This window comes from Enhydra lutris, unplaced genomic scaffold (genome assembly GCF_002288905.1).
Source record: "Enhydra lutris kenyoni isolate GAN:26980312 unplaced genomic scaffold, ASM228890v2 scaffoldscaffold34, whole genome shotgun sequence".
NCBI lineage: Eukaryota > Metazoa > Chordata > Mammalia > Carnivora > Mustelidae > Enhydra > Enhydra lutris.
The window spans coordinates 2,989,900-3,015,457 of NW_019154118.1; the positions used below are offsets into that span (position 1 = coordinate 2,989,900).

At 42.0% G+C, this 25,558-nt stretch overlaps 1 protein-coding gene across 3 annotated transcripts in view; it reads left to right on the forward strand.

Annotated features, from left to right (window-relative positions):
- Nucleotides 1-21,810, forward strand: part of LOC111153862 (opioid binding protein/cell adhesion molecule like) — a 510,446-nt gene extending 488,636 nt beyond the window's left edge. The window contains exons 4-8 of one of the 3 annotated variants that reach the window (XM_022513131.1): nucleotides 899-1,036; nucleotides 1,450-1,570; nucleotides 2,052-2,203; nucleotides 3,129-3,155; nucleotides 18,910-19,782. In XM_022513131.1, coding sequence (XP_022368839.1) covers nucleotides 899-1,036; nucleotides 1,450-1,570; nucleotides 2,052-2,203; nucleotides 3,129-3,155; nucleotides 18,910-19,010 — 539 coding nt within the window. In that variant the 3' untranslated portion in view covers nucleotides 19,011-19,782. Of the gene's footprint in view, nucleotides 1-898; nucleotides 1,037-1,449; nucleotides 1,571-2,051; nucleotides 2,204-3,128; nucleotides 3,156-18,909 lie in introns of all 3 variants that reach the window. The other 2 variants (XM_022513132.1, XM_022513133.1) reach the window with 2 other exon arrangements.
- The last annotated feature ends 3,748 nt before the right edge of the window (nucleotides 21,811-25,558 follow it).

A 25,558-nucleotide genomic window follows, 5' to 3' on the forward strand; every position in this document is an offset into this window, starting at 1 on the left:
ATTAAATCCACAAGGCTGTTCTAGTGACCACGGGTCCATCATATGGGGCTATGATGTTTATCTTATGCTGTCTATCATTTATTGAGCACCTAATGCAGAGCAGTTACGAAATGCTTCCATATTCATTTTTCTCCAGTTCATCTTCTCTAGGACACTTTGAAACCGAATCAACTGCTTTGCATCTATCTGTATTAAACTATTAAATGGTCACTTATTTGTTTTACCTGTCGTTAGTTGTTTGAGTTCTGTATCCAAAGGAATTTTTTTTTTTGAGACAGTGAGGTGGGGGGGCAGAGGGAGAGGGAGAGAGAATCTGAAGCAGACCCCACGCCCAGCATGGAGTCCAACTAGGGGCTCAATCTCATGACCCTGAGATCATGACCTGAGCCAAGATCAAGAGCCAGATTTTTAATGGACTGAGCCACCCAGGTGCCCCATGAAGGGATTTCTACATAATGAAAAATTAAGATGCTCATGCTAACACACTCTTAAGTTATTCCCACATTTTTTATTGTATTATTGATCATGAAAATTCTCTTTAAAACAATGAAGTTTAGTAATGTGCTAGGTATTTCATATGTCTTCTATTAGTTAATCCTCATCATAATCATATCAGAAAAATAATGAAAATCTGTTCTTTTCAAATGATCTGAAAAGTTAAAGTGAGTTAGACAAAAACACAATGACCCAAGACTCAAGCAGAGAATTTCTTTCCCCAAATGCCATACTATTTGGTCAACATGTTACCTTATAATCTTTGACTCAATGTTCAAACCTCATTTTTACAGCTTTTTGTCTTCTTTCCTCTACATGCTTATGATGTGAATACAGTTCTGTCCCCGGTTTCACAGCTTCTTGATTATTTCTTTCTCTTTCTTTCTTTCTTTCTTTCTTCCAGAAGGCCAGGGCTTTGTGAGTGAGGATGAATACCTGGAAATCTCTGACATCAAACGTGACCAGTCTGGGGAGTATGAATGCAGTGCCCTGAATGATGTCGCCGCACCTGATGTGCGGAAAGTAAAAATCACTGTAAACTGTGAGTTGACCCATCGTCAGGAAGTTTCAGGGGGAAAGAGAATATAGGGACTGAGGGAGCAAGCTGCTCATGGCAACGTCATTTTCTGATCGTCCCAAATTGTTTCCAACAGGAAAATATATTCTCAGATTGCTTTGCACCATGACTGTCCCCATTGCCGTTTTGCCCCTGGAGTCTACCTGTGCCCATCAGAGCTTTTAGCTAATGGGGAGAATTGTTAACTTTGAATTGGTTTCAAGGCTTAAGAAGATGCTGGGGTAAATGCAATAACCTTGAGCAGGAAACTCTTTTCCTAAAATAAATGGTTGTTTAACTAGGAAGGTGGGGTGGCACAAGAAATCCATTTGCACAGCAGGTGACTAAATGTGCCTTTCATCTGTTTCATGAAATCACTCTGCATTTTCCTCCCACAGACCCTCCCTATATCTCAAAAGCCAAGAACACTGGTGTGTCCGTTGGTCAGAAAGGTATCTTGAGCTGTGAAGCCTCTGCAGTGCCTATGGCTGAATTCCAGTGGTTCAAGGAAGACACCAGGTACCTTGAAAACAAAAATCAGGCATATCTGAAGCAGAGCTGATGGATCATTCTCCACTTGGAAAGAGAATGATAAAGTAAAGGGGAAAGATGGCAAAACCAAAATGCATTAGTCCCCTTTATAATAGAGTCTCTTTCTAGAGCCAGAAACAAACACAAAAATCAAGGAAGCTGGCCACTGGGAAAATGAACTGACCTCATTTCAGAATCGGAGGTTAGTTGTAGACATGGCAGCCCTTAGTGACTAGAAGCCAGTGAATCTCACCTTTGGAACATGAGCATCCTTTCATTTTTCCTCCTGTGGAGGCTGTGGTACTCATGTTTTGGGTCAGAGGGATTGGTTCAGATTGAGAAAAGGTGTCTGTGGGCAGAGGCTCCTGGTAGAATTCATCTCTGGTATCTTTCAGTTCCCCCCAGCATCTCTGTCTGCTATTTCACTCTATTTGTAGAACCAGACCAGCAATACCTTCTCTTATTGCAGGCTAGCCACCGGCCTGGGCAGCATGAGGATTGAGAACAAAGGCCGCATATCCACTCTGACTTTCTTCAATGTTTCAGAAAAGGATTATGGGAACTATACTTGTGTGGCCACAAACAAGCTTGGGAACACCAACGCTAGCATCACACTGTATGGTGAGTGCTAGAAGCCTGGGTACAGTGGGCTCAGCTATGAGGGAGAACTGTGGGACTACAGAGGGAGGAAGGCTTGATCTGCTTGGCCTGTGTCCATCCATACTGCTCAATCCACCATCCTTAGAGATGAAGTACTTCTCCTTGTCATTCTCTTAAGCATGTGATATAGTGATGTTTACAAGGTAATTGATATCTTCTGGTCCATTGAAAGGCAAGGTTTGCACCTTACAAAAGGAGTAAACCCAATTCTGAACCGAGTTGAATGGTGGTTGCCATAAAGAACATAGAACCATGGAAAAGTTCCAAATGTAGTACCCAACAGTCTGCGGGGGTAAGTTAGGAAAAAAAAAAAAAAAATTAAGATACCTTCTATGGGAAGAGTCTATAATTCTGGGGGTTATATTTATAGATTTGAACCAAGTCAACTTCTGCCATCATGATTCTCATGTGGATTGCCATGTCATGTTATCCTTCATGGGAGTGGATAGAGCAGTAGTCTGTGTCCGCATCAAGACAACTGTTCTGTCCACCGCTGGAGAATCAAACCCTTCTCTGAAGGTCTTTTCCTCCCGTATGGATGGAGAGGTCTCCAGAGCCCTGACTGGCGCCCTTGGAAGCCCTTATCTTTCCCTCACTCAGCCTTCCCACGTTGATGTGTCCATCTCCTTGTGCCCCATTTCACATCATGGGCCAGAGTCAGCTTGTTGTGATATTTCGTGTGTGTATGTATTTGTTTATTTGCTGAAATTTGGTTAGAGGTGTGTGGGATGGAAAGGTATTCATTTTTCCATGTGTATTTCAGACCCTGAACGAGCTTTCAGCATTGACATTAACTAAACTTTGTCCACCAACCATCTGAAATGTGTGATCTATGTCTTTTGTTTTCTCTCTGCATTGTGTGTGCATTGTGCTGTGTGTGTCTTAGAAATAAGCCCCTCATCAGCAGTGGCAGGTGGGTACAGCATGTTCCTTCCTTCCTCTGCCTGCCTGAATGCCTATGGTTTTGAATTAAAACCTACTTCAAAGATAGGCTTGCCTGCTCCTCCTCCTTGGCTTACGTATTCTTAGTAGACAGACTTCAGTGGGTTTGGTTTGCATAGTTTAGGTAACAAGCATGTAGAATATGATGGCTTTCAAGTACACACATCATTTTATATTTTGGGGGAAAGGGTTTGCCCCCAAAGTAATACACTTGGACTTGGTGGCCTCTCAAATAGATGAGTATTCTGCTGTTTCTGCACACAATAGCATCAAAAGGAACCCAGCACAGAGATGAAATGGATTATCAAATGATTGTCTCCATGGGGAAGTCACCTTAGTGCGAATGTCTTATTCTTTTAGCTCAAGGCAAAAAAGAGATAATGACTTAATTCTATAAACTTCATTTTAAAATAGAAGTACTTGGGAGTCATTATTCATAATAACAGTAATAATACCTACCATTTACCAAATATTTACTGGATTCAAGGCATTTTGTTAGTACTGTACATAGCTGGTTATTAACTCTATTTTAAAGATGAGTAAAAGGAGGACCAGTGAGGTTAAGTAACATGGAAGTACACATACCAATGGGTAGGTGCTGGACTGGGCTTTCATCAGATCATGGATAACGAGAGTGATGGGCACGTGTGCACACTCACACAGTCATGCATGTTAGATGAAGCAGCGGCAGGTGCCTAGCTGTACTTCCACACACAGCTGCCTCACAGCCCTATATCCCTGTGCTTGATCTCAGTCACATACAAAGTGGTAACATCTGAATTTTCCAGACCCGTCATCAGCTCTATAACTGTCAGTTTTCTTAGCTCTGGATCTAGGAGGATCATGGGCCACTTTGCACTGCCCACACGTTGAGCTCTTTGACTGTTATCTCTTGGTTTTTGATAAAACTGAGGGGATAGGGTGGGATGGGTGTGATGCTCTGACTCTCACCCTGCCATTCCCCACTCAGTGGGGTCACAAGGGGTACTGAATATGGCCAAGAAAGGGAACCTAGGACTGAAACCAGATAATCTAGTTTCTTGTGCTTCCCTACCACTAATGAAAGAGGCATGCCACAGTAGGTAACAACAGCAAATGTGTACTAAGACTGGACTAGCCTTATAGGGCTGACCTAACAAAGTATCATTGACTGGGTGGCTTCAATAATGGAAATGCTTTTCCTCAGAATTCTGGAGGCCAGAAGTCCAGCATCAAGCCAGGAAGAGCTGCCATCTGTTTTTGATGAGGGCTCTCTTCCTGGCTTGTAGATGACCACTTTGAGGTCACATGGCATTTCTTCTAAGTAGGTGTGGAATATGGAGAGACACAGATAGCAATGGCAGAGGCAGGAGGAGAAAAACAGGGCTCTCTGGCATGGCTTCTTATTGTGACCCTAATACTATGGAATCAGGGCCCTCCCGTTATAACCTCATGTAATCTTAATTACTTCCTTATAGGCTCCATCTCCAAATACACATTGGATATTAGGTCTTCAATATATGAATGCAGGGAAATACAATCTGGTCCACAGGGAAGACACAGCTTCCTATCCCAATCCAGCCAGTCACATGTCAGCCATCTCATCTTGCTGAGCCATACTTTCCTCCTGTGTGCTACTGGGATATCAGTACCTTCTTTAAAAGCCTGGTGAGAGGACTGGGTAGGTCTTACAGAGAGAGAGAGCCCCACAGGTGCTATGTTTAGATGCCTGACTTTAACAATATGCCAAGTCTACAGGCCTCAATTTACCCAGCTAAAATGTGGATGATGTTTCCTGGCCTATTGCCTGTCATTGTGTATGGTCCATAAGACAGTGTTTACCACAGAGGTGTGACAAATTGAAACTTGTGTAAATGCAAGGTATTGTAGTCACTTCTGCTGCTTGCCAACACCTGGGACACAGCCCCTCTTGTTGCTGCTTTCCCTTGTACGGCTGCCAAGACTGTTGCTCAACTGAACTGTGCATTCCTTTCTTCCAGGGTCTCTTGTGCCCTTTACTACAGCATCTCCAATCCCCGTAATCCACCCAGCCTGCTCTACCTGGTTAGTAACCACTCCCCTCTCAGCTTCCCTTCCTGAGGGAAGCCTTCCCAGACCTCTCTGAGTAGGCCAGTCCTCCACTGCAGTCTCCCGCATAATACTTTGGAAGGCCACTCTCACCAAGGTGTACTTGCTAGCATTCATTCAGCAAGTGCATGCCAGGGCTTGCCACAAGTAGTGCACTGTTCTCAGTAAAGAGGACACAGGCGTGCACAACAGCTACAGTCCTTGTCCCTATAGCCTCCCCTTGCTACTTGCAATTTTACTTCCATTTCATTTATTTAGTTTGTTTCATTAAAGTCTTCCCTCCCCTTCAGCCTGTATGCTCCATAAACAAAGGGACCATGTCTGGTTTGATCCTTAGAACCTAGGACAGAGTTTCACATATAGTCGTGGGTCAGAAAAGTCTTGCTGAATGACTGAACAGGTATAGAGAGATGGGAAAGGTGTGTTGGTGATGCCAGCCGCAGGAATTCAGCTGTCAGGGGTGAAATATGGCAGCATGGAGTAGGGTCTATAAACTCAGAGCTTCTTTGAAGCCAGGTTGTGCTGCTCACTGGTTGAATGGCTCTGGGAAAGTCAATCTCAGCTTGCCTTTTTCTTTCTTTTTTCTTTTTTTCCTTCCCATCAGTGCAGGTATTTTAGAAAAGATGTCCTGTAATTGTCTGACGCTATGCCTGAGTAGAAATAGCTTAACCCAAGACCAGAGTGACATTGTCCAGTTGACCACCCCCTTCCGCTGGCCATAAGTGTTCCTTCTAATCCTTAGTATTCCTGTAATTCCGGTTAACTAGTGTTACCAACCACTTACTATATGCAGAGGCACTGGACTAAGTGTTCTACATGTTTTGTCTCATTTAATGACTGTAGGAAGCAAGTACTATATTTATCCCAATTTTACAGAGGATGAAATTGAGACGTTAGGCAGGTTATTCAACTCAGTGGCGTACAAATGCTTGAGCTGAGGTTTAAACCTATGTATGCTGGTTCCAGTGTCTGAGCTCTGTTTCCTACTTCAGTCCAACTTATCATACTTGGCAGCCCATCATGGACGTTGGTGGACAGCCTTCCAGGTGGAAATCCATTTCGACAATTAGCCTGCTTGGACCCATTTCCCACACCAACATCTCCCCTGTTCCATCTGAATCTGAACCCATTCTGCAGGAAACACAAGGAGATATCTATATCTATCTATCTATCTATCTATCTATATCTGTATTTTTCTATATCTATCTATCTATTTGAATTAGTGTTTTCATTTTTGTTGGGTAAATACCCAGTATTGGAATTAATGGATCATATGGTAATTCTATTTTTAATTTTTTGAGGAACCTCCATACTGTTTTCCACAGTGGCTATACCAATTTGCATTTCCACCAACAGTTCATGAGGGTGCTTTAAAATAATTTAAAAAGGAAAAAATAAATCTGAACCCATTCTTTTAAAGGATGATTTTTACATTTACAACCCATAAATTCATACTTCCCAAATACACACCTCCCCCCTGCCCCACATTCCCAGGCACACGTTGGTGTTTGCCCTCAAAGACTGTATACGATTGTTTTTGGAGACCCTTTTGACTCTGCACTGTGACCCCATCACAACACATACTCATAATAGGAGTCTCACACAAACACATCTTTATCTATTTCCTACCTGCATGCAAAGAACAAGGGGAAGTGGGATGAAAGCAGTTTCAAAAGAACACATAAGACAAAACCAGTGAGACAGTGGGCTGGTGAGCGGGTTGAAGCAGGAAGTGATGGGGCAGGTGGTGAGAGTGAACACAGGTGGGTGGGCGACATGCAGAGACAAATCAGCGGTTGGCACTGACATGAGGTGTTTCTTCCCTGCGTGCCAGTTGCCGCCCCTTCAAAAGCCACACTGACAGGATAGGTCAGGCAGGCAGAGTGCAACTCAAAGTGGCATTTTAGACTGCCTGCATGTTCCTTCGTGCCGGGCAACTGCAGCCCCTGGAAAGGTAGCAGAACATCGAGAGACCAGGAGCAAGGAAAATGGTGTTCTGGTCTCGACCCTCGTTCAAACGAACTGATGCTCTCTGTTCTGTTCCCTGGTTGTCTGTTAAATGTAAGAACAGAACAAGATGGACTCTCAGCTGACTTCCAGCTAAGTGTTCTAAATTTAAGCAACAGTGGAGAAACCGTATTAAAGGCAGGTCTCCATAACCTCGGAAATGGTGGCAGTTAAAATGCTTTTTCGATGGAAAAGCAACCAGCTCTAAGTATCAGTAAGTTTTACTGAGGGGAAGCAGCCATTTGCAGGACCACCTGGAGTGCTAGCACCTTGAAGTCCCGCCAGGCCGGCACATAGCAGAGGGAAGGCCAGGCTCAGCCTGCTGGCCCCAGCTATGCCCCCCAGGAAGCCACTCACTCTCTCAGCTTGCCAACCCACTTTGCCTCCACTGGGTCCTGAGCAAGAGGCCCCATCCCCCTGTCCTTAGAGTGCAAAGAGCGAAGATTCTGAACTTGATGACATCCGGCACTGCGGAAAGTACGATGGGCTTAATGAGCCGTATAAACGCCTGGATTACTGGAACTGGCAGGGGAGAGGGACAGAGAGTGCAAACAATGCCAGAAAGGAGGGGGGTGCTGCAGAGAGAAAAACAGATTTCTCACATTTTATCTGTGAAATTATAGCGACACAAATTAGTTACATTAAGAGTTAAGTATCAGGAACAGGGACAACTGATAGGAATCTTGTCATTGCAAATGAAAATGGCAAAATATTCCAGTTAAGGCAACATCTAGGCTCTGGATTTTTTCCTCAGGCAATGCCTCAGCCCCCCTCAGAGCAGCCAGGACTCAAGCCTACTTCAGCGGCCCCTGCAAGCCATAAGGACAGAATCTATATTTTCTTTTGCTAATGGCCTTTTCTCTAGAATAAATATACATATCAGGCTGCTCTTCAAACTGGATTTTCTTCAACGACAGGCAGCACCAACCACCTCCTCTCAGCATCCACCCTTTGCTGACCGCACCCCCAACGCCATGCAACCCACTGGTACTTGTAGGCAGAGCCTCAGAGCCCTCGCCTTTGTCTCCTACCCCACCCCACCCCAACACACTTGCATCTCAGCTATCCTTCCCTACTCTTTTATTAAGAACACACCATTTTCCTGGTGCCTCCAGTGGAGGCCTGAGGAGTGGGTGCGAGGAGTCTGAAGATTGTCTTTAGTGTGCCCTCTGTGTACCATCCCACATCTTCTCTTGCCTTCTCCTCCAAACCTCTGACAGGGAGAGTCCGTGTTCCCATCCCCTTCTCCTCTAGCACCATCACATCTCAGTCTGCCATTCTCTGGCTCCCCCTAACCCAGCTCCAGATCTCCCTTTGGCCCCTAGCACCCCCTCCTGGCTTCTGTGATACACCCGGGTAGTGACTTTCTTACCTTTCTTTGTTAGTCTGCTGCTGGCCTCTCCACCTTCTGCCCCATCAGTCTGCCCAGGAAGTGTATCACAATGAGAGAAGGGGACTTCTATGTCTTTAGGCAACCTGCAGAACAATATCTTAGTGTGTTTTACATTTGCTTTGGGTGTTTTAAAAATGCAGATTCATGGGTCTTGGCCAGACCCATTCAAGCATAGTTTCCAGGAAAGGTCCCAAGGATGTGCTTTTATTTTATTTTTCAAATTTTCTATTGTGTTACATTAGTTACCATAAAATACATCGTTAGTTTTTGATGCAGTGTTCCAAGATTCATTGTTTCTGTACAACACCGAGTGCTCCATGCAGTATGTGTCTTCCTTAATACCCACCACCAGGCTCACTCATCCCCCTTACCCCCTCCCCTCTGAAATCCTCAGTTTGTATCTCAGAGTCCACCGTCTCTCATGGTTCGTCTCCCCCTCCAATTTCCTCCAATTCACTTTTCTTTTCCTTCTCCTAATGACCTCCGTGTTACTCCTTGTGTTCCACAAGTAAGTGAAACCACGTAATTGGCTATCTCTGCTTAACTTATTTCACTCAGCATAATCTCCTCCAGTCCCATCCATGTTGATGCAAAAGTTGAGTATTCATCCTTTCTGATGGCTGAGTAATATTCCATTGTATATATGGACCACATCTTCTTTCTCCATTAGTCTGTTGAAGGGCATCTTGGCTCTTTCCACAGTTTGGCTATTGTAAATACTGCTGCTATGAACATTGGGCTATATGTGGTCCTTCTTTTCACTACCTCTGTATTTCTGGGGTAAATGCCCAGTAGTGCAATCGCCGGGTCATAGGGTAGCTCTATTTTTAATTTTTTGTTTTCCAAAGTGGCTGCACCAACTTCTCTTCCCACCAACAGTGTATGAGGTTCCCCTTCTCCACATCCTCTCCAACATTTGTTGTTTCCTGCCTTATTAATCTTTGCCATTGTAACTGAGAACGTGCTTTTATTTTTTTTATTTTTATTTTTTTAAAAGATTTTTTATTTATTTATTTGACAGAGATCACAAGTAGGCAGAGAAGCTGGTAGAGAGAGAGGAGGAAGCAGGCTCCCTGCTGAGCAGAGAGTCTGATGTGGGGCTCGATCCCAGGACCCTGAGATCATGACCTGAGCCAAAGGCAGAGGCTTTAACCCACTGAGCCACCCAGGCACCCCGAGAACGTGCTTTTAAAACAAGCTCTCCAAGGGAATCTTTTGCACACTGAAGGCTTATGGTCTCTGAGCACCTCTAGCACTCTCCTGAATTCTGAGCTACAAACCACTATCCCTACCCGAATGTTCCATGGGAATTTCAGACTCAGTCTTTCTCTCTCAGGCATGCCCTTCACTCAGACATATACTTTATCTTCTCACCTCCACACTCTCATTAGAATCTGTCTGGTCATTCTGACTTCTTCCTCTCCCTTCCTCTTCTACCTGGTGGCCAATGAGTCCTAACAAGCAGGCCTGGACTGCCAGCTAACCATTCCATTCTCACTTACACTGGGTTTGTGCCTTCCTGGAACAGTAATGTCAGTCTTTTACCGATTGCTGCATGTTTGGTGATCCCTCTCTAATCCCTTTGTCACTGTGGGACCATGTGACCTTTCCACAACTCAGAATGAACCTGTTCATACCCTGTAGAAAACTGCCTACCAGGAGAGCATTGCCTTGAAGGTTCTTCTTGCTCTGACATCCACACCCCTTTATAGACAAGGTTCTCCAACTGCCTTCTGTGTACCATGCTAGACCCAGAACAGCAATTCCATGACAGATGTCAGCTTCTGACCATATTGCTTCAGGTCTTTTCATCTCTCCATCCATTCAGACTGAGTTATAAAGTTCCTAACCCTCTACCAACAAGTAGATAGGGAACTACAGTATAATAATAGAATATAATAAGTGAAAAATCCATTAGCTATTAAATATCACCCACACACGGTTTCAACAGCTAAGAACACTTTGAGGTTGGTATCATTATTATTGCCCCTTCCAAGAAGAAGATCCTGGAGCCCACAGAATTCAGGTGGCAGGACTGAATCCCCACGGCAGGCATTCTACCACCCACGGAAGTAACAACACCAGGTTTTGCATTGAGGTCAGTCTGATCTTAAGCGCAGGTTTCTTTCTAACCCATATGTATCCTATGTCTTGCAGTATGTTGTAGGGTCACAGATGGAGGCTTTTGCCATCTTCCCTGTCTGATAAAATGGTACTTATCTGTTAAGGTTCTACTCAATGTTACTTTGTCCATAAAGTGATTCTGAGCTCCACTGAAGAAGCACTCAACTTTCTGGCTTTCAGGGTAGCTTTTATTTTGTTTGTATTTGTTTCTGCACTTGAAGGATGTAGCCCTGTAAGTTACAGTGGTTTTTGCCCAGCAAACATCTGTCAAATTAGTAAATATAATTTCCAATCAATGGGGTTATCAGGGATAGATAGCCCTCATGCAGAGCGAACCTCTCCACTAACCAAAGAAAAGCCAAATACTCGAAAGAACTTGTGGTCTTCTCCCCACAGGGAAGCCAAATTACTATTTCTCTGATACTCTCCCTTGCAATCCAGCTTCCATATGTCCTATTTGGACTTTAGGGTTCCACTCACCCTGAGCCTTTCGTCTGAGCAAGACTCTATCAAACATTCCAATTCACTGTTTAGGAAGACGTTCATCAGATGATTTCTTCTTGCAGAGACATCAAAAGTCGCACGTATCTGTCAATTTCCTGCTGATAATGTATATGATTTTTATTTTCCAAATCCACCATTTAAATCCAGGTGGGAGGGAATGAATCAGAGAGAAATACTATTGCTTTTGGCTGATGACAGCAGTGTAATCATTTGTATTTTCCCCAACCTGCAAAATGTCAACACATTAGAAAAAAAAAATGCAGACATTTCACATTCCATTCCTGATGAGGTTCCTTGTCGTTCCCTCGCACCCCACCCTCCTCTATCTGAATCATTGACATCTGGCTATTAGTCTAAGCATTTAGAATGTAACACTGAGCATTCAGGGTGTGCTGATGTCAGCACACATACCAGAGCTTGTGGTTCGGCATAGACCAAAGTCTTGTCTCTTTCAAGTTTCTGATGAGCTGACAGATTTGAATTAACTTCTGATATTAACTTCTTCAGCTTTTGTCTTTGTGGTAAATACAAAACAGGGAGTGCTAAAGAGAACAAAACAAAGATGGCTGCCTTTTTTGGCCTCTTTATTCACAAGTCTTCTTGCTGCAAAGCCCGGTTAATCTTCCTTGTAAAACAACACAGTGCCATGTTTTCCACTGTAATTAAAGACAATGGAGGGAAAGTTCCCTTTGAAGGGGAATGAAGTGCCTTCATCAGCCAGCACTGCTGAAAATAGGTTTATGTTTCACCAACAAGTTTAACGCGTGCATCCTCTAATTAGATTTCTTGCTCCTCTTTTAATCACCAAGAACATCATTATCCTTTTGGTTCCTCATTAGGGAGGTCACGTAGTTCATATGCATACTTATAAAACCTATTCAAATTTCAGAACATAACTGTATCTTCTTACACTTCAGATATTTCATTGATCTCGCTGTGCTATCACCAAGTTCAACTTGCCTGTGGGGTTTTTCTTTCTTTTCTTTTTTAATGTGATCACCCTAACACCTGCTATTTGAGTAGAATTACAGTGGTGCACTCTAATGTTGCTGAAGAACCATGCCATATTTTCACGCAATCATGGAAAGGAAAAACCGTGACACATTTCAATACATTCATTGCCTTTTTAAGCTTCAAGTCTCTTGCAAGACAAAATTTCATCAGTAAGCTCAAATATATTTGGGGACTTTGTGCTGGGTTTGGGTACTTTGATCTTCAATACGTGCCCCCCACCGAGGATGATCTGCCACCCCTCAGACGCAGCAGCATAGTCTTACTTCCAGGATAGCTACGATGACAGGCTGCTTCTAGGTTAAGCCCTCCATCAAATTGCTTCTTAAAAATCTAATGTTTAGTATATTTAATTTAGCAAAATAAGTCGCCTCTCCACAATGGACTTTATTTTATTTATTTGTTTGTTTCTTATTTCCTTCTCTTAACCCTGCTAAGCCACCTGGCCATAAATCTTCCCTCTGGCCCAGAGTACACAGACCAATTGACCTTCATGCCATTTACCATTTCTGGAATTTATCTCTTGATCTCTCTTTTCTTTCTATATGCTGAAGATCAAAAGTGTTTTTGTCTGCGTACCTGTCCCCAAGGCATTTTGTCGTTGTCATTCACAGTTTGTTTTGTGGCTTTGCATCATCATTTCAGCTTTTACTCTCAGGGACACTCCACTTCAGGCATGAAGGAAACAGTGTGTAGTGTTGAAAGGGTAGAGGAGGGACTGGATTGAGGAAAAGGGCAAAAATACACATTCTCACTCCCAATTTATCCCTGGCAAATATCTAATTAAACCTGATATTTGTACTGGCCATTCTAATTGAACTGAGTCACTGTTAACAGTAAAAATGATTCCTTAAATGTGGCAATTGCCCAGAGAAAGAGTTGGGCCTCTAAATACACTTTCTTCCTTAGGAAGCTATTGCCTGTGGTTAGTAGCTACTTCAGGTCTTTTAAGGAGTGACCAGGTCACTTGCTTGCTCACCATAGCCAAGTTTGCTTTCAGCTGGTGTTTGGCACTTGTCCTTGAGGACCTACTATTCCACAGGGTTTCTGTTTAAAGCAGGATGTTCACAAAAGATCCTTTTAAGGAACAGGAGTTATTGCCCTGGTTCTAATTTACCTCCTACTTATTTATCCTTTACTTCTACTCAGTGATCTTACACATCATCTTAACTATCTTCAAGGCAATCCTACAAGAGGAAATGAAACTACCCCTCCCCATTTTATACATTAAAAAAAAAAAAAAAAAGCTGTTTCAGAGTTGAATGTCTTGTCCAAAGTCATACTGCTAGTGAGTCCCAGAGGGAGAATTCAAGTTCAGTCTGCTCTATTGAATTTAATTCTCCTAACACACAAAATAAGAAGGGTGTTCCTGAGATGAAAAGGAAGCTGGTGATTTGTTCCAAATGGCTTTCTTCTCAGAATCTGGGAGCATTTAAAAAATTTCCTTTCTTCCTTCCTTTCTTCCTTCTTCCCTTCCTTCTCTGCCCCCCACTTCCTTCCATTGTTCATTAACTGATTTAGACTAGAAGAAATGTTATTCCAGTTTCTATTAAAGTGTAAGCTCTGTGAAAGCAGAGACTGTGTCGTCCTTTCTCTCTGAAAACAGAGACTGGTCACAACAGCTTCCCAATCAATACTTGCGGAGTGAATGGCTCTGGGTCTCTGAGGCTAGTGTGGGGTCCCTTACCCTTGCAAGACTGGTCCTTTGCCCTTGGACCTTGCTTAGGAAGGAGCTTAGATCTGGATGTCTCCATCACTCTCCTGGATGCCCCATATCTTCCCAATCTCACCTAATGGCCAACAGCATCACTCAGCAACAAACCCCTTATCTCATGATCTCACTTCTTCATTCTGTCACCAGCAAAACCTCACCTAGGGTTCAAAATATTTGGGAAAGATTAAAATAAGCATATATTAGCTTTAACTAAGAAGTGGAAGGTGGAGGGTGTGAAAGCTCCACAGAGGTGTTTCCCATGATCACATGACTACAATGTACCAGGTACTGTACTAATCACTCTGACTCTTTATCCTGTAAACTCAGTATTATTGCCTGTATTTTCAGTAAGAAAACTGAAAGTACTTTGTATGAGATCACATAGCTGGCAGGCCACAGAGTCAAGATTTAAACCCATATTGGTCTGACTCCAAAGTTGCTAAGATTAGTACACTTTTGCAGTGGTCACGGACTTTATCTCAAAGGATGTTTGGGCTGCAAAGGCAAGAGAGCAACACAAGGGGTACAGATGCATCCAAAACCTTCCTTAAGGTTCATAGGAGACATATACTCTACCTGTTCATTCAGGGACATGGCTTCTTAGACATTCAGTCTCATCTTTCCTTCACACCCTTGTCCTTCATCTAGGTGCATTTCAGGGTTAGTGTTCCACAGCATAACACACAATTGAAAATTCACTTCGTGTTTCCAAGTTCTGGATTCTAAATTTGAGATAAGAACTAACTTTCTCCCTATTTCCACCAAGAAGGAGGGGGAAGAAGAAAAGTAAGGGGTGGGGGAGGAGGAAGAAGAGGAAAGCACCACTTGAATTCCTGACCATGTTTATTGAAATTAAAGCTAGTATTATCTTGGGTACCAAGTTAATGTCGCTGTTGTTACTTGAAGAAACCAAGGTATAGGAAAACCATAGTCAGCTTGATATCTTGAGGATGTGTGTTCAAGCTTTAGGACTACCACGGTTCAGCTCAGCTCACTGTTCCTCCAGTAGCATGTCCTTCCTTTAACAGATTCATTGAGCTAACTTTTGCAAAAGCCTCCTACCAGCCCAAGGGACCAAAAGTGAGCCCCAAGTGTTTGTGGAAACACTCCAATTAGCTGAACAGTGGTAATCTATATTAAAGCACAAAGAAGCCTATGACCAATCAGGTGAGTGGCCTTACAATACAGAAACCCTAAGGGAGAGACACAAACTAAATGCTTTCTTTTCCTCATTAATAGTACCATCAGGGTTACTGCAATGATGTTATTAAAAAATCAGTTCATAGCTGATAGTTTGTATCTCACATTCCTCCAACCTAGAGAATGGTACACAGATGTGAGCCTCACTTCCTGTGCTGAACAAAATCCAAGAACCCTCTTATAGGTCCCTTGGTGTCCTGGCATTTAGCCCAGCTGCCAAATCTCAAATGTGTGCAGGATCCATATGAGGAAAGCGATGTTCATTTTAATCTCTATTATATTGGATTACATTACCTCGTTGGTCAGACTAGCTCAGACATTGCTCATAGACTGACTGACTAAAGGCACTTTGGCATTAAATTGCCATATTGTCTGATACATTAAAGCAGGGATCCTCATATTGGCTAAAGAATAAAGCTCCTTAAAGCTGCACAGAAAGAGTGACCACAGAAAAAGAAATTTGGGGGCCCAGAAATGCTTGGTGCCCTCTTGCTCTCAGGAGATGACAATGTGAGATGCAAAAACCCAGAGTGGTGATGGTTTTGCACCAACTGGAAAGGGCCATCTGGCTGCTCACCAGCTGTCCCTTATAGTACCAGATGTAGTTTCCGTTCCTACAATAACTCAAAATGCTAATAGGAGAAGAGCCTCAGGGGTCATCAATCCCAACCTCCTCTCCTTTTGTAGATGGGAGAACCAAGGCCAGAGAGGGGATACCGTTCATCTAGGGAGCAGCAGAATCACAGAGAAATTGGATCTCCAGATTCCTAGCCAATTATTCTTCTCACTAGGTGTTGTTGTGTCTTTGGAAAACATGCACAAATGGTAATTTTCCACAGAAAGGAAGTCAAGTTGTAACAATCCAGGGTATAGACTTTGTAGACAGAGTCACTCAGTTCTAATTCAGCCCGCAGATAAGTTGGGTGACCATAGCAAAGCACTTAACTGTTCTGGTCTTTAGTTTCTCCATTTATAAAATGAGAATGGCAGTAGTACACAGCTCATAGCATTTTGTGAAGATTAAATGAGTTAATATATGTTTAACATTTAGAATCACACTTGCCACATGGGGCACCTGGGTGGCTCAGTGGTTTAAGCCTCTGCCTTGAGCTCAGGTCATGGTCTCAGGGTCCTGGGATCGAGCCCCGCATCGGGCTCTCCACTCGGTGGGGATCCTGCTTCCCCTCTCTCTCTGCCTGCCTCTCTGCCTACTTGTGACCTCTCTCTCTCTCTCTCTGTCAAATAAATAAATAATCTTAAAAAAAAAAAAAGAATCACACTTGCCACAGAGAGAGCACAACATAAATACATGTTACCATCATCATCCTAAGCAAGCTGAGCAGTCTTTATGCCTGCTAAGTCACCCTCACGGTTTCTACTCTATGGAACACTCCAGAACTGAAGTTTAACTGTGGCTACAAACCTCTGCCTGATCAGCAATGAACATCTTATTGCAACTGCCACGCACCACCAGAAAGACTCATTTCTCTTTATGATTCTGCCTCCTTCTCTCTCTGTACCTCACCCTTCATGCTTTGCCTTCCCCATATACTGCTTTTTTCTTCTTTGTTTTAGCGATATCCAACCTTCTGCTGGTAGCATGACATCCAAAGAAATGCTTAAATACACTGGTAGAACTTGGAACAAAGTGATTCCTACACTAAAGATCTCTGCCTCTCTGGAGTGGAACTTATTAGGCCTTCAGTTGTTTCTTAATAATATCAACATCATGAATTAGACAAAGAAATACATATAATTAGTTTAATGTATATTCTCTCTTTTTTTTAAATCTATCTATCTTCTTTAAAAGGTAAGTGATTTAGATGTTCTAATGAGTTCATAAAGAAATAAGCAATGCAGATTTGTTAGACATGTATGTTTCTATAAAAGTATTTATCTATCTATATCAATATCTATTTACTGACAGAGAGAGCTAGATACTTTAAAGGAAACATATGCTTTACCAATCTGCATTGGTCATTTCTTTATGGACTCATTTGAATATCTAAATCTATCTTTTGAGGAAGATAATATAGAGAATTACCTTGAGCTCCAGCTTGGGCATTTTTCAACTCAGTACATTCTATAAGCCAGTATGGTTCCTTAAGATATATTTCTTGACTGGTGGAGGCCCCAGAGTCAGGCTACTTTCATAAATATGTATGAAGCCTTCATGGGGATGATAGCACTGGGCTTGTGCCTGGATCCTGCCCTTGTCTGTGAATATTCTATAACAAAAATGCAGAGGACAATGAGCCAGACTCTCAAGCCATCAAAATAGAATTGTCAATAGAATCGTATACACTGGAAATCTGAGGAAGAAAAGGTATCCATGTGGAAATTCCTGGACTTGGAACAGTTCTGTGCTCATTGCTGAAGTGAGAAGCTTATACTTCCCCAAGAAGAAGGTTAGCATCAGTCTCTTCCTAGGCAAGGCAGGGATCCACACCATCACACTGACAAGCAAGCTGAATGATTACAGTTCTGTCTTGAGGAGAACCCTGCACCATTTTTTCTTCTTAAATTAATCGTACTTATTTTCAATAAGCCAGTTTGCTTCTCAAAGCAAAGGAAGTCCTGGCTTGAGAAGGCAAAGAGGCATGCTTGTCTTATTTGCAAACTCCTTTTCTTTGTCACTGGCTCTACAGGAATGTCTCTTGATGGCTTCTCACCCCTTGTGTTATTCTTGTTTCCATGTTCCCTACTCTCTGCTTGCTAGCTACTGGTCTTGCTTATCACTCCAATTTCTTATGGCTTTCAAATAAAGATGATGGAGAAATGCAAAGGTGAATTAGACCCTGACACACTTGCCTGGGTCCTTAGCACAGGTTTGGCAATCCCACGTCATGTGATTTGTCTTCTCGAGGGTGGTAGGTGAAGTGAAAAGAGCAACACTTGTGACTCAAAGGTCTTGTTTTATAATGGAGCATGGGTGGCTCTCTATGGCATGTAAAAGGGCCAGAGAGACCAGAAGAAAGGGTGAAGGGAGAACTTTATCAGGCTGCACCATTAGGGGTCCATTTGGAAAGAACACAGAGTCTTCTTTGTGGACTCCAGAGAGTCACTGCTGACTGATGCAATAAACCCAGTCATAGTCTTTAAAACTCTTGAGTATAATTATCGATTCTTCCTCAGCTACCTCAGGAAGAGCCTTCACAATACCTGTTACACAGGATGAAAAGTTGGCCACACAAACACCTAGAATCCTGCTGCTCACAATGTGTTTCCATTCCTTTTGCTTTCTTTCCCCTACCTACTTCTCTCCACCATGAGCTGTCCCCATGCCCCATGCCTGCCCTCCCCTTCCTATTCCTATCTGTCGTGGACACCATCTCCACAGTTAGAGCACAGTACTACTTGCAAAGTAACATCATGCCATACCATTTAGCCCTAACTGCTGCCCTAACTTTTTAGCCCATAGGCCTATCTGAACGCCAATGCCTCCCTCCACCCCTTTTATTTTTTAAACCTGTCTTTGAGAGCAGGCTATAGTGCTTAAGGTACTTCAGTGAGTTACCCCTTTGGGTTTCTAAATACTCTCAATGGGTGTTTTCCATTTGTCCAGATTTGTAAGGATCAATGGTGGGACGTGGGAGATGGGGGAATGCTCACAGAGAAGCATGTCTATATATATGCTTGTCAGGGAATAATTACGGTACCCTTTGGGTGCATGCTAATGGATCTGTCTCTCTTTCCCCTACACAGGGCCTGGAGCAGTCATTGATGGTGTAAACTCGGCTTCTAGAGCACTGGCTTGTCTCTGGCTATCAGGGACCCTCTTTGCCCACTTCTTCATCAAGTTTTGATAAGAAATCATAGGTCCTCTGAGCAACGCCTGCTTCTCCATATCACAGACTTTAATCTACACTGCGGAGGGCAAACCAGTTTGGGCTTTTTGTTTGTTTGATTCTGTTCTTCTTCTTGATTTCTTTTGGGGGAGTTTGATTTATTTGATTTTTTCCTCTAGTTTGAATGAGTGGGGTGGGGAGGAGGGGTGGGCAGGGTTCTACCATGTGTAGGATAATCATTCATTGGTGTGTCCAAAAATAGAATCTGCCCCTGCTACCTTGGCCCTTCCCTTTCCTCTGCTCCTCTCCCCATCATCATCACTACCAACCTCCCCTCCCCCTACACACCAAACCATAAGCTCCATTTGGGCAAAAATGTGCCTCATGATAAACACCCTGAAGACACAACTTGACTTATAATGTAGTGCACAGCAAGAGTTATATCCAAGTGTCCTATTATTGGTGTCTTTTAAGCTTGGGATCATTTTTCTTATTATAGTGTACATATCCCTCTCTTCATGCTTATTATTATCTAATTACATTCGGGTTCACATCCTTTCTTTCTGGGAAGATATCTCAATATACCCATATCCATACATATATATATTTTATTTTCTTGTCTCCTTCTCTAGCCATTCTGCCCTATTTGCTTTCTCTATCAGCTATAGAAATTAGAGGTTTGGGGCTCTGCACACAACCTAAAAGTAAAAGATTAGAAGTCACTTGACCAAAAAAGGGGGAAGCATTTTGAGGATAGTACTTCTCTTTAAAAACTGTTGTCTAACTCATTAAAAAAAAAAATCCATAGATGGCTGATTATTTAGGGTTTATCAAGCTATTGAAGTAATCATATGATTATCCATCTACTCAATTATTTGATTTATCTCTCCCTCCAATTATCTACCCACCCATCTTCCTCTGTAGCAATCTATTTACTCCATTCATCAATCTATCAATGTAATTATCTAACACTTTCTATTTCTTTCCCTACTACTCACTATCAATTCATCACCATATTAATTTCTAATCATATCAGGTCTCTTCCATTTTATTTGTTTGTACTCTATCTTCAGCAGACATTGCAACTTCAAAAATACCTATCGACTTTGTTATGAAAGCCAATGGTCTTACAGGCTAACAACATAGACAAGCAATATGTCAAGGACTCTTTGGAACATGGTATCCTATCCATCCAAAGTAGATGCTATTAACAGATGGACCAAAGTAGCAATCTAAGGATCAGTCACTCACTATTCCCAGAAGAGACTATGTTTCCAAAAACATCTTCTTGGGAAACATATCAGCCCTGGAAAAGCCTTGATCAATACTATGGTTTTTTGTTTTGTTTTGTTTTTGTTTTCATTTTTTTCCTTTCACACTTGAAGGACCAAGGGGGCAACCTTCATGTTTTTCTCAGCCTTTCAAGAAAGTGTATGTCGGGAACCTACGGGACTTGCTCCATGGATGGCTTTTCTTAATAGCAAGAACATAGAGAGGAAACACATGTCTGTCCCTGCAGTGTGAAGAGAGAAGTCCACCTGAGTGCAATGACTTCAGCTATTGTCTCCTCCCCTGCTCCAGTTTTGGTTTAATCTGTTTGAAAACTATCCCGTAAAAAGCTGATGGAAGCCAATTACATGGCGGGTGTGTTGACAACTCTGGTATTTGTTTCAGGAAGCTCTTCTGAGCTGAGGGCACTTGAGCAACTGACTTAATTTCCAAGCACTTGATTAACACAACACTGCAAACAGGAGGGGAACGTGTAAATGACACACAATTTCCTCTGATACAGGCTGCTTCTCTAGTAGCTTTGGGGAAGAATGTCCTCAGTGTTCCATGTTCAAAGCAGTTCCAGAAGACAAACAAGAGCTGACCGGACATTTCTGCATCATATCTTGGGACCAGAAGGACTCGGCCAGCAAGGGTGCCCGTAATCCAGAAGAATGCTATTGAAAACCATGCAAGGTTGCGCCCCTTTTTACCTGTGCCCCAAGGGCTGACCTACTAAGAGCATGAGAAAGAAGCATCAATGGTGACTGTCTCACAGGCCTGCCCTGCCTCAGTTGGAAAACATTCAGGTCCACAGTCTAAATAAATATGAGCTTTATAGAGCTCCATTCCCTTAATGCTTAATTGATCTTCTTCCTCCAATATAAGCGGTCTCTTTGTTTTGTCCATAATGGCACATGAACATGACATACACAGTGGGGGAATATATACTTAGATATATATACATGCATAAATAGATACATAAATAAAAATGTAGGTAGTCTTGGCATGCAGAAAGCTAGGCACTTTCGTAAGTGTTGGAGCTAGTATGAGTGGAATTAATATTACATTTGCCAGCTGTAAACAGACATCTGCATTTCCTAGTGAGCTGCCAGGAGCCAGATTCTGGGAACATAAATGATGTGCCAAAAGCAGTGTATTGATTCCAAGTTCCAGGGACAATCATGAGCAGACACAAAGTCAGAATTAAAGGTCGGACCTCAATGTTTCAGATCTGTCATCGCTTTCAGCACCTGGAGTCGGGTTGGTGTCAGACATTGGTATGGGAATTAAATGTGTCATTTGAGTGTTCTACTGATAATAAATGTGTTACTTTCGAGTAAAATAAACGTGGAGGCTCTGGGGAGTGGATGGTTTTGGAGAACACAGTGCTTATAATGGACAAGCTAAACACGTTCTTCATGCCAAGACTTGTTCTTGAGGAAGGGACCCATCCTTCTTTGACCAGGAAGATCATCAGAACCTTCTGAACACAATATTGAGGTTGGGTCTCAGAGTAATTATGGAACTCTGTGCTGCCCTCTTCCACTGGATACCAGGAAAAATTTCTGGTGATTGCCTATTCCAGCCATGTTTCAGAGGGAAAAAAATCCTACAGTCAATCCTCATCTGTCTGAGATAAAGAAAATCAAGTAAATAAGACCCAAGGAAACTGGGCATTAGGAAAGAAAATGGCTCTTCTTTGCTTTAGACATACTCCAGCCTTTGTGTTGTTTGGGTTACTGTCATGGAGATGGCTCTGTAGAATAGTAGCCATCACCCAACATTTGAAGCACATAGAACATTAAATGCTTACTAAAGACAATATCCACACTCACATATGCTTTTTCAACTTCCCATATGAGGGTAGATTGATAAAACCTGCTGGATAGTTTTTTTTTTTTTTCCTCAAGGTGCCAATGGTAGGGATTGGGGCCTGGGAAAAAAGAAGATGAACAAAACTCTGAACAACCATTAACTCTTCATAGGCTTTCCACATGGGAAGGAAACCAAATAAGACTTACCAGGAGATTAGGTGAGAGAAATTCAGCAATGTAGTTACTCTGAAACCTCCCCCCTTCCCAAAACACAATTAATAAATATTTCCACCAAAGTAATGCCAATGAAAGTGCTAGTTTTAAGGCTATGGCCAAGCTTGTTTTTTGGTAGTTTAATGTCAAGTGCCTGATATAGTCATTTGCAAATCTAAGCAAGTGTGTTTAGTTTTTCTCATTTTTGTTTTAAGTGGGGGAGAAGGGACGTATACGTGAGCAGTGGTCAAAACACACATTTATGTTACACAGAGGGTGTTGTACATGGCCGTTCTGCAACTGTGCTAGGCGGGATGGGACAGAAGGAGAGGTAAGGCTTTGTATCAAAAAGAGGCCTTAGTCTTTGTTTCCTGAAACCTGTGCCTCATATTAGTTGATACATTCCACAGGTTGGGCAGTTCCTTCTCAAAGTCTGGGAGGGAAGGGCGCTTTGGGACTCCAGAAACTTCACAACTGAGGCTATATGTAACAAACTGTTTCTGTATGGAGCCAGTCAATTTGAACTCAACAGGGAGGTGTTAGCAAGTTCTACTTATGTTAGAAGGACTCTTATGTGAAAGAGTGGAGAACCTCACAGTGAGCAGTTAGTCTCAAAGAAAGCTTATTGCAGCCATTGCATCAGGAGTGACTGTAAATGGAAAGCTCTAGTGGTGGTTGGTGCTTCCAGTGCCAAAGGGAATGTCTTCTCTGGAGTTGTATATGGATGTCATAAGCCCCATCAGTAAAAGGAGGGGAGTAATGGCTGAGGTTGAGGTGGGATGTGGGGGTGGGGTCATCTTTTCCAATTTGACCTTGAGTCCTCATCTAGAACTAGCCCATCTCCCCTCCCCATTTCCCCCCTCAAAAAAAGCTTTTAAAGCTTAATCTATTTGGAACTGGGGAAAGGGGCATAAAATTCATTTGCAAATTCACCTTTTTATCTTTTACTCCAATAGTGAGAATTTTTTTTTTTAATTTCACACAAGCTCTATTCCTCAGAACTTATACCCAACAGCCTCTTCTACTATCCAAAGCTTCCCTTTTGATTTTAAGACAAATAAGTTTGAGCAGTTGCAGTAAAACTTCACAGGTGTGTAACTAGGAAAACAACATTTTCAAAAGATACCATATGATGAGAACTCCTAATGATCACTAAGAACAAACAAATAAAAATGTCAGTCTCATTTCCCTCATTTCTTACTTAAGAGAAGAGAAGTAAATGAAAGGAGGAAGAAATAGATTTGCAATTAAAAGATGGGGCAGCAAGACAGAGCTGAACTAGTGTAATTTAACCTTCAGGTGCAGGATCCTTGGAGTCCAAAGGAATGTGGAGTGGACTTAATTAGGCACCATTGTCTTCTTCCTGAAAGTAAGCAGTTAAGCCTCATTTCCAGTATTTTGAAATAGCTTCCTTTTTGTTTCTTTCAATGGTGCCCTTTTAAAGGCATACAGTTGTTCCATGCCACTAAGTGAAGAAAGAAAGATTGTGAACCCTCTACTATCCTTCTAGGGCCACATTCCACATTATTGGCAGATTTATAAGGTTATCCATAATAGCAATGATAAGTAATAATAACTGCCCTTGTGTTAGTTAAAGGGAGCATTTTTAAACATTCAAAAATTTTTGTGACATGTAAAGTGCAGTTGTGAGGAATGTGTGGGTGTACGAAAATGTATCTGTCAATTTCAGAGTCCTCTAGATTAAAAAAAAATTTATATGACTTATCAATGGTGCCGTTATAGCTGTGTCAGACAATGGGTGTGCCCATTCTCACAATTATCCTTAAAACAAATCTATGTTCAAATGCTTTAAAAAATTATCACATGATAGAAGAGTATAACTTCTAGAGTTTTTTTCTTTTATTTTCTTTCTTATTTTTTCCTTCAAAAATCAATGAAGACTTGATTTCTGTCAATAATTGTATTAAGGGTGAATATACTACCTGAATTTTGTGCATGTTACATTGTAGTTGTAACCTTTTCTAATTCAGGATGAATACGAGATGGTTGTGATTGTGCAGTGTATCAATAAAGTTCAAAGAAATTTGTAACTTTCAGGGGGCTGTTTATTAGGACATCTTACTGAGTATCCAGGAATGGAGAAAAGCAGGCTACGTTTTTCCCACATGCTACTTTCATATGTGTGTTTTAGGCTTTGGGGAGTAGATATAGTCAAAAAACTGAGTGGTTATCTCTTTCTCTCTCTCTCTCTCTCTCTCTCTCTCACACACACACACACACACACACACACACACACACACACACACATACATATGCATGTGCGTGCAAAGGCAGTCTAGGTATTTTCCATGTTATACCTATATATCAAGTATCTATGCCATTTACAAGTAATACAAAATGTAGCTGCAACCTCAAAGTGTAAATTATTTATTAACTTAAGTGAAAATGAGATCAGAAGTTTCAGAAAAATAATGACCAGATTCTGCTTAGTTTAGACACTCCTTAACAGTTCCTATGGCTTGAATCCACTGAATTAAGAACACACTGGCAAGAGTAAGCATGAGAAAATATGGTGACTATGCTGTACATTTATTCTTAAAAGTGTATGTCATTGTATTGTCTCTCCATCTTAGGTTTATTGTTCTATACATATGGGAAATAGCCTAAGAAAGGGACCTGGAGAAGAAACTTCCTCTGATTGCCTTTTCTGAAACAGACTTCTCTTTCAAGAAAACTCCAACACCTCTACCTTCATCACACGCCAATCTGCTTTTCTGAAGAAATGGATATTAACCTGTTTCTTACAACTCACCTAGCTCATCTTTATACATCAGCTAACCCTTCCTAGTTCTGCCATTAACTAAATATGTCTTCTTGGGCTGGACACTTGACCTTGCTTCTCTTTGATTCCTCATCTGCATCATTTGTGGATTTATACTTGTTAGTATGTTCTAGTTCAAAACTCTCAGGACAGTTTTTGTTTCTCTTTCAATTACAGGATTTATCATGACTACCCCCTAATAAAGCCTAGGACCAATGGTTAATTATAGTTTTGGAAATCAGAGAAACTGGGTTAAAATTCTTCAGTTGACTTTACAGCATGGCTAGCTCTTCTGACGAAGACCCTGAGCTAGATTTATGAGGCTTATTTCTTATTGAGTTCCTGGTAGACAAGGGCTCATTCCCAACCTTTTAAAACTCAGTTTCCCCCACAGCAGATGAAGCATGGAGAACTTGATAGACTAGGTCATGTTTTTTGTAAATTAAAATCCCAAGGAAATGGTGGTACCAATGATTGAGAGTTTC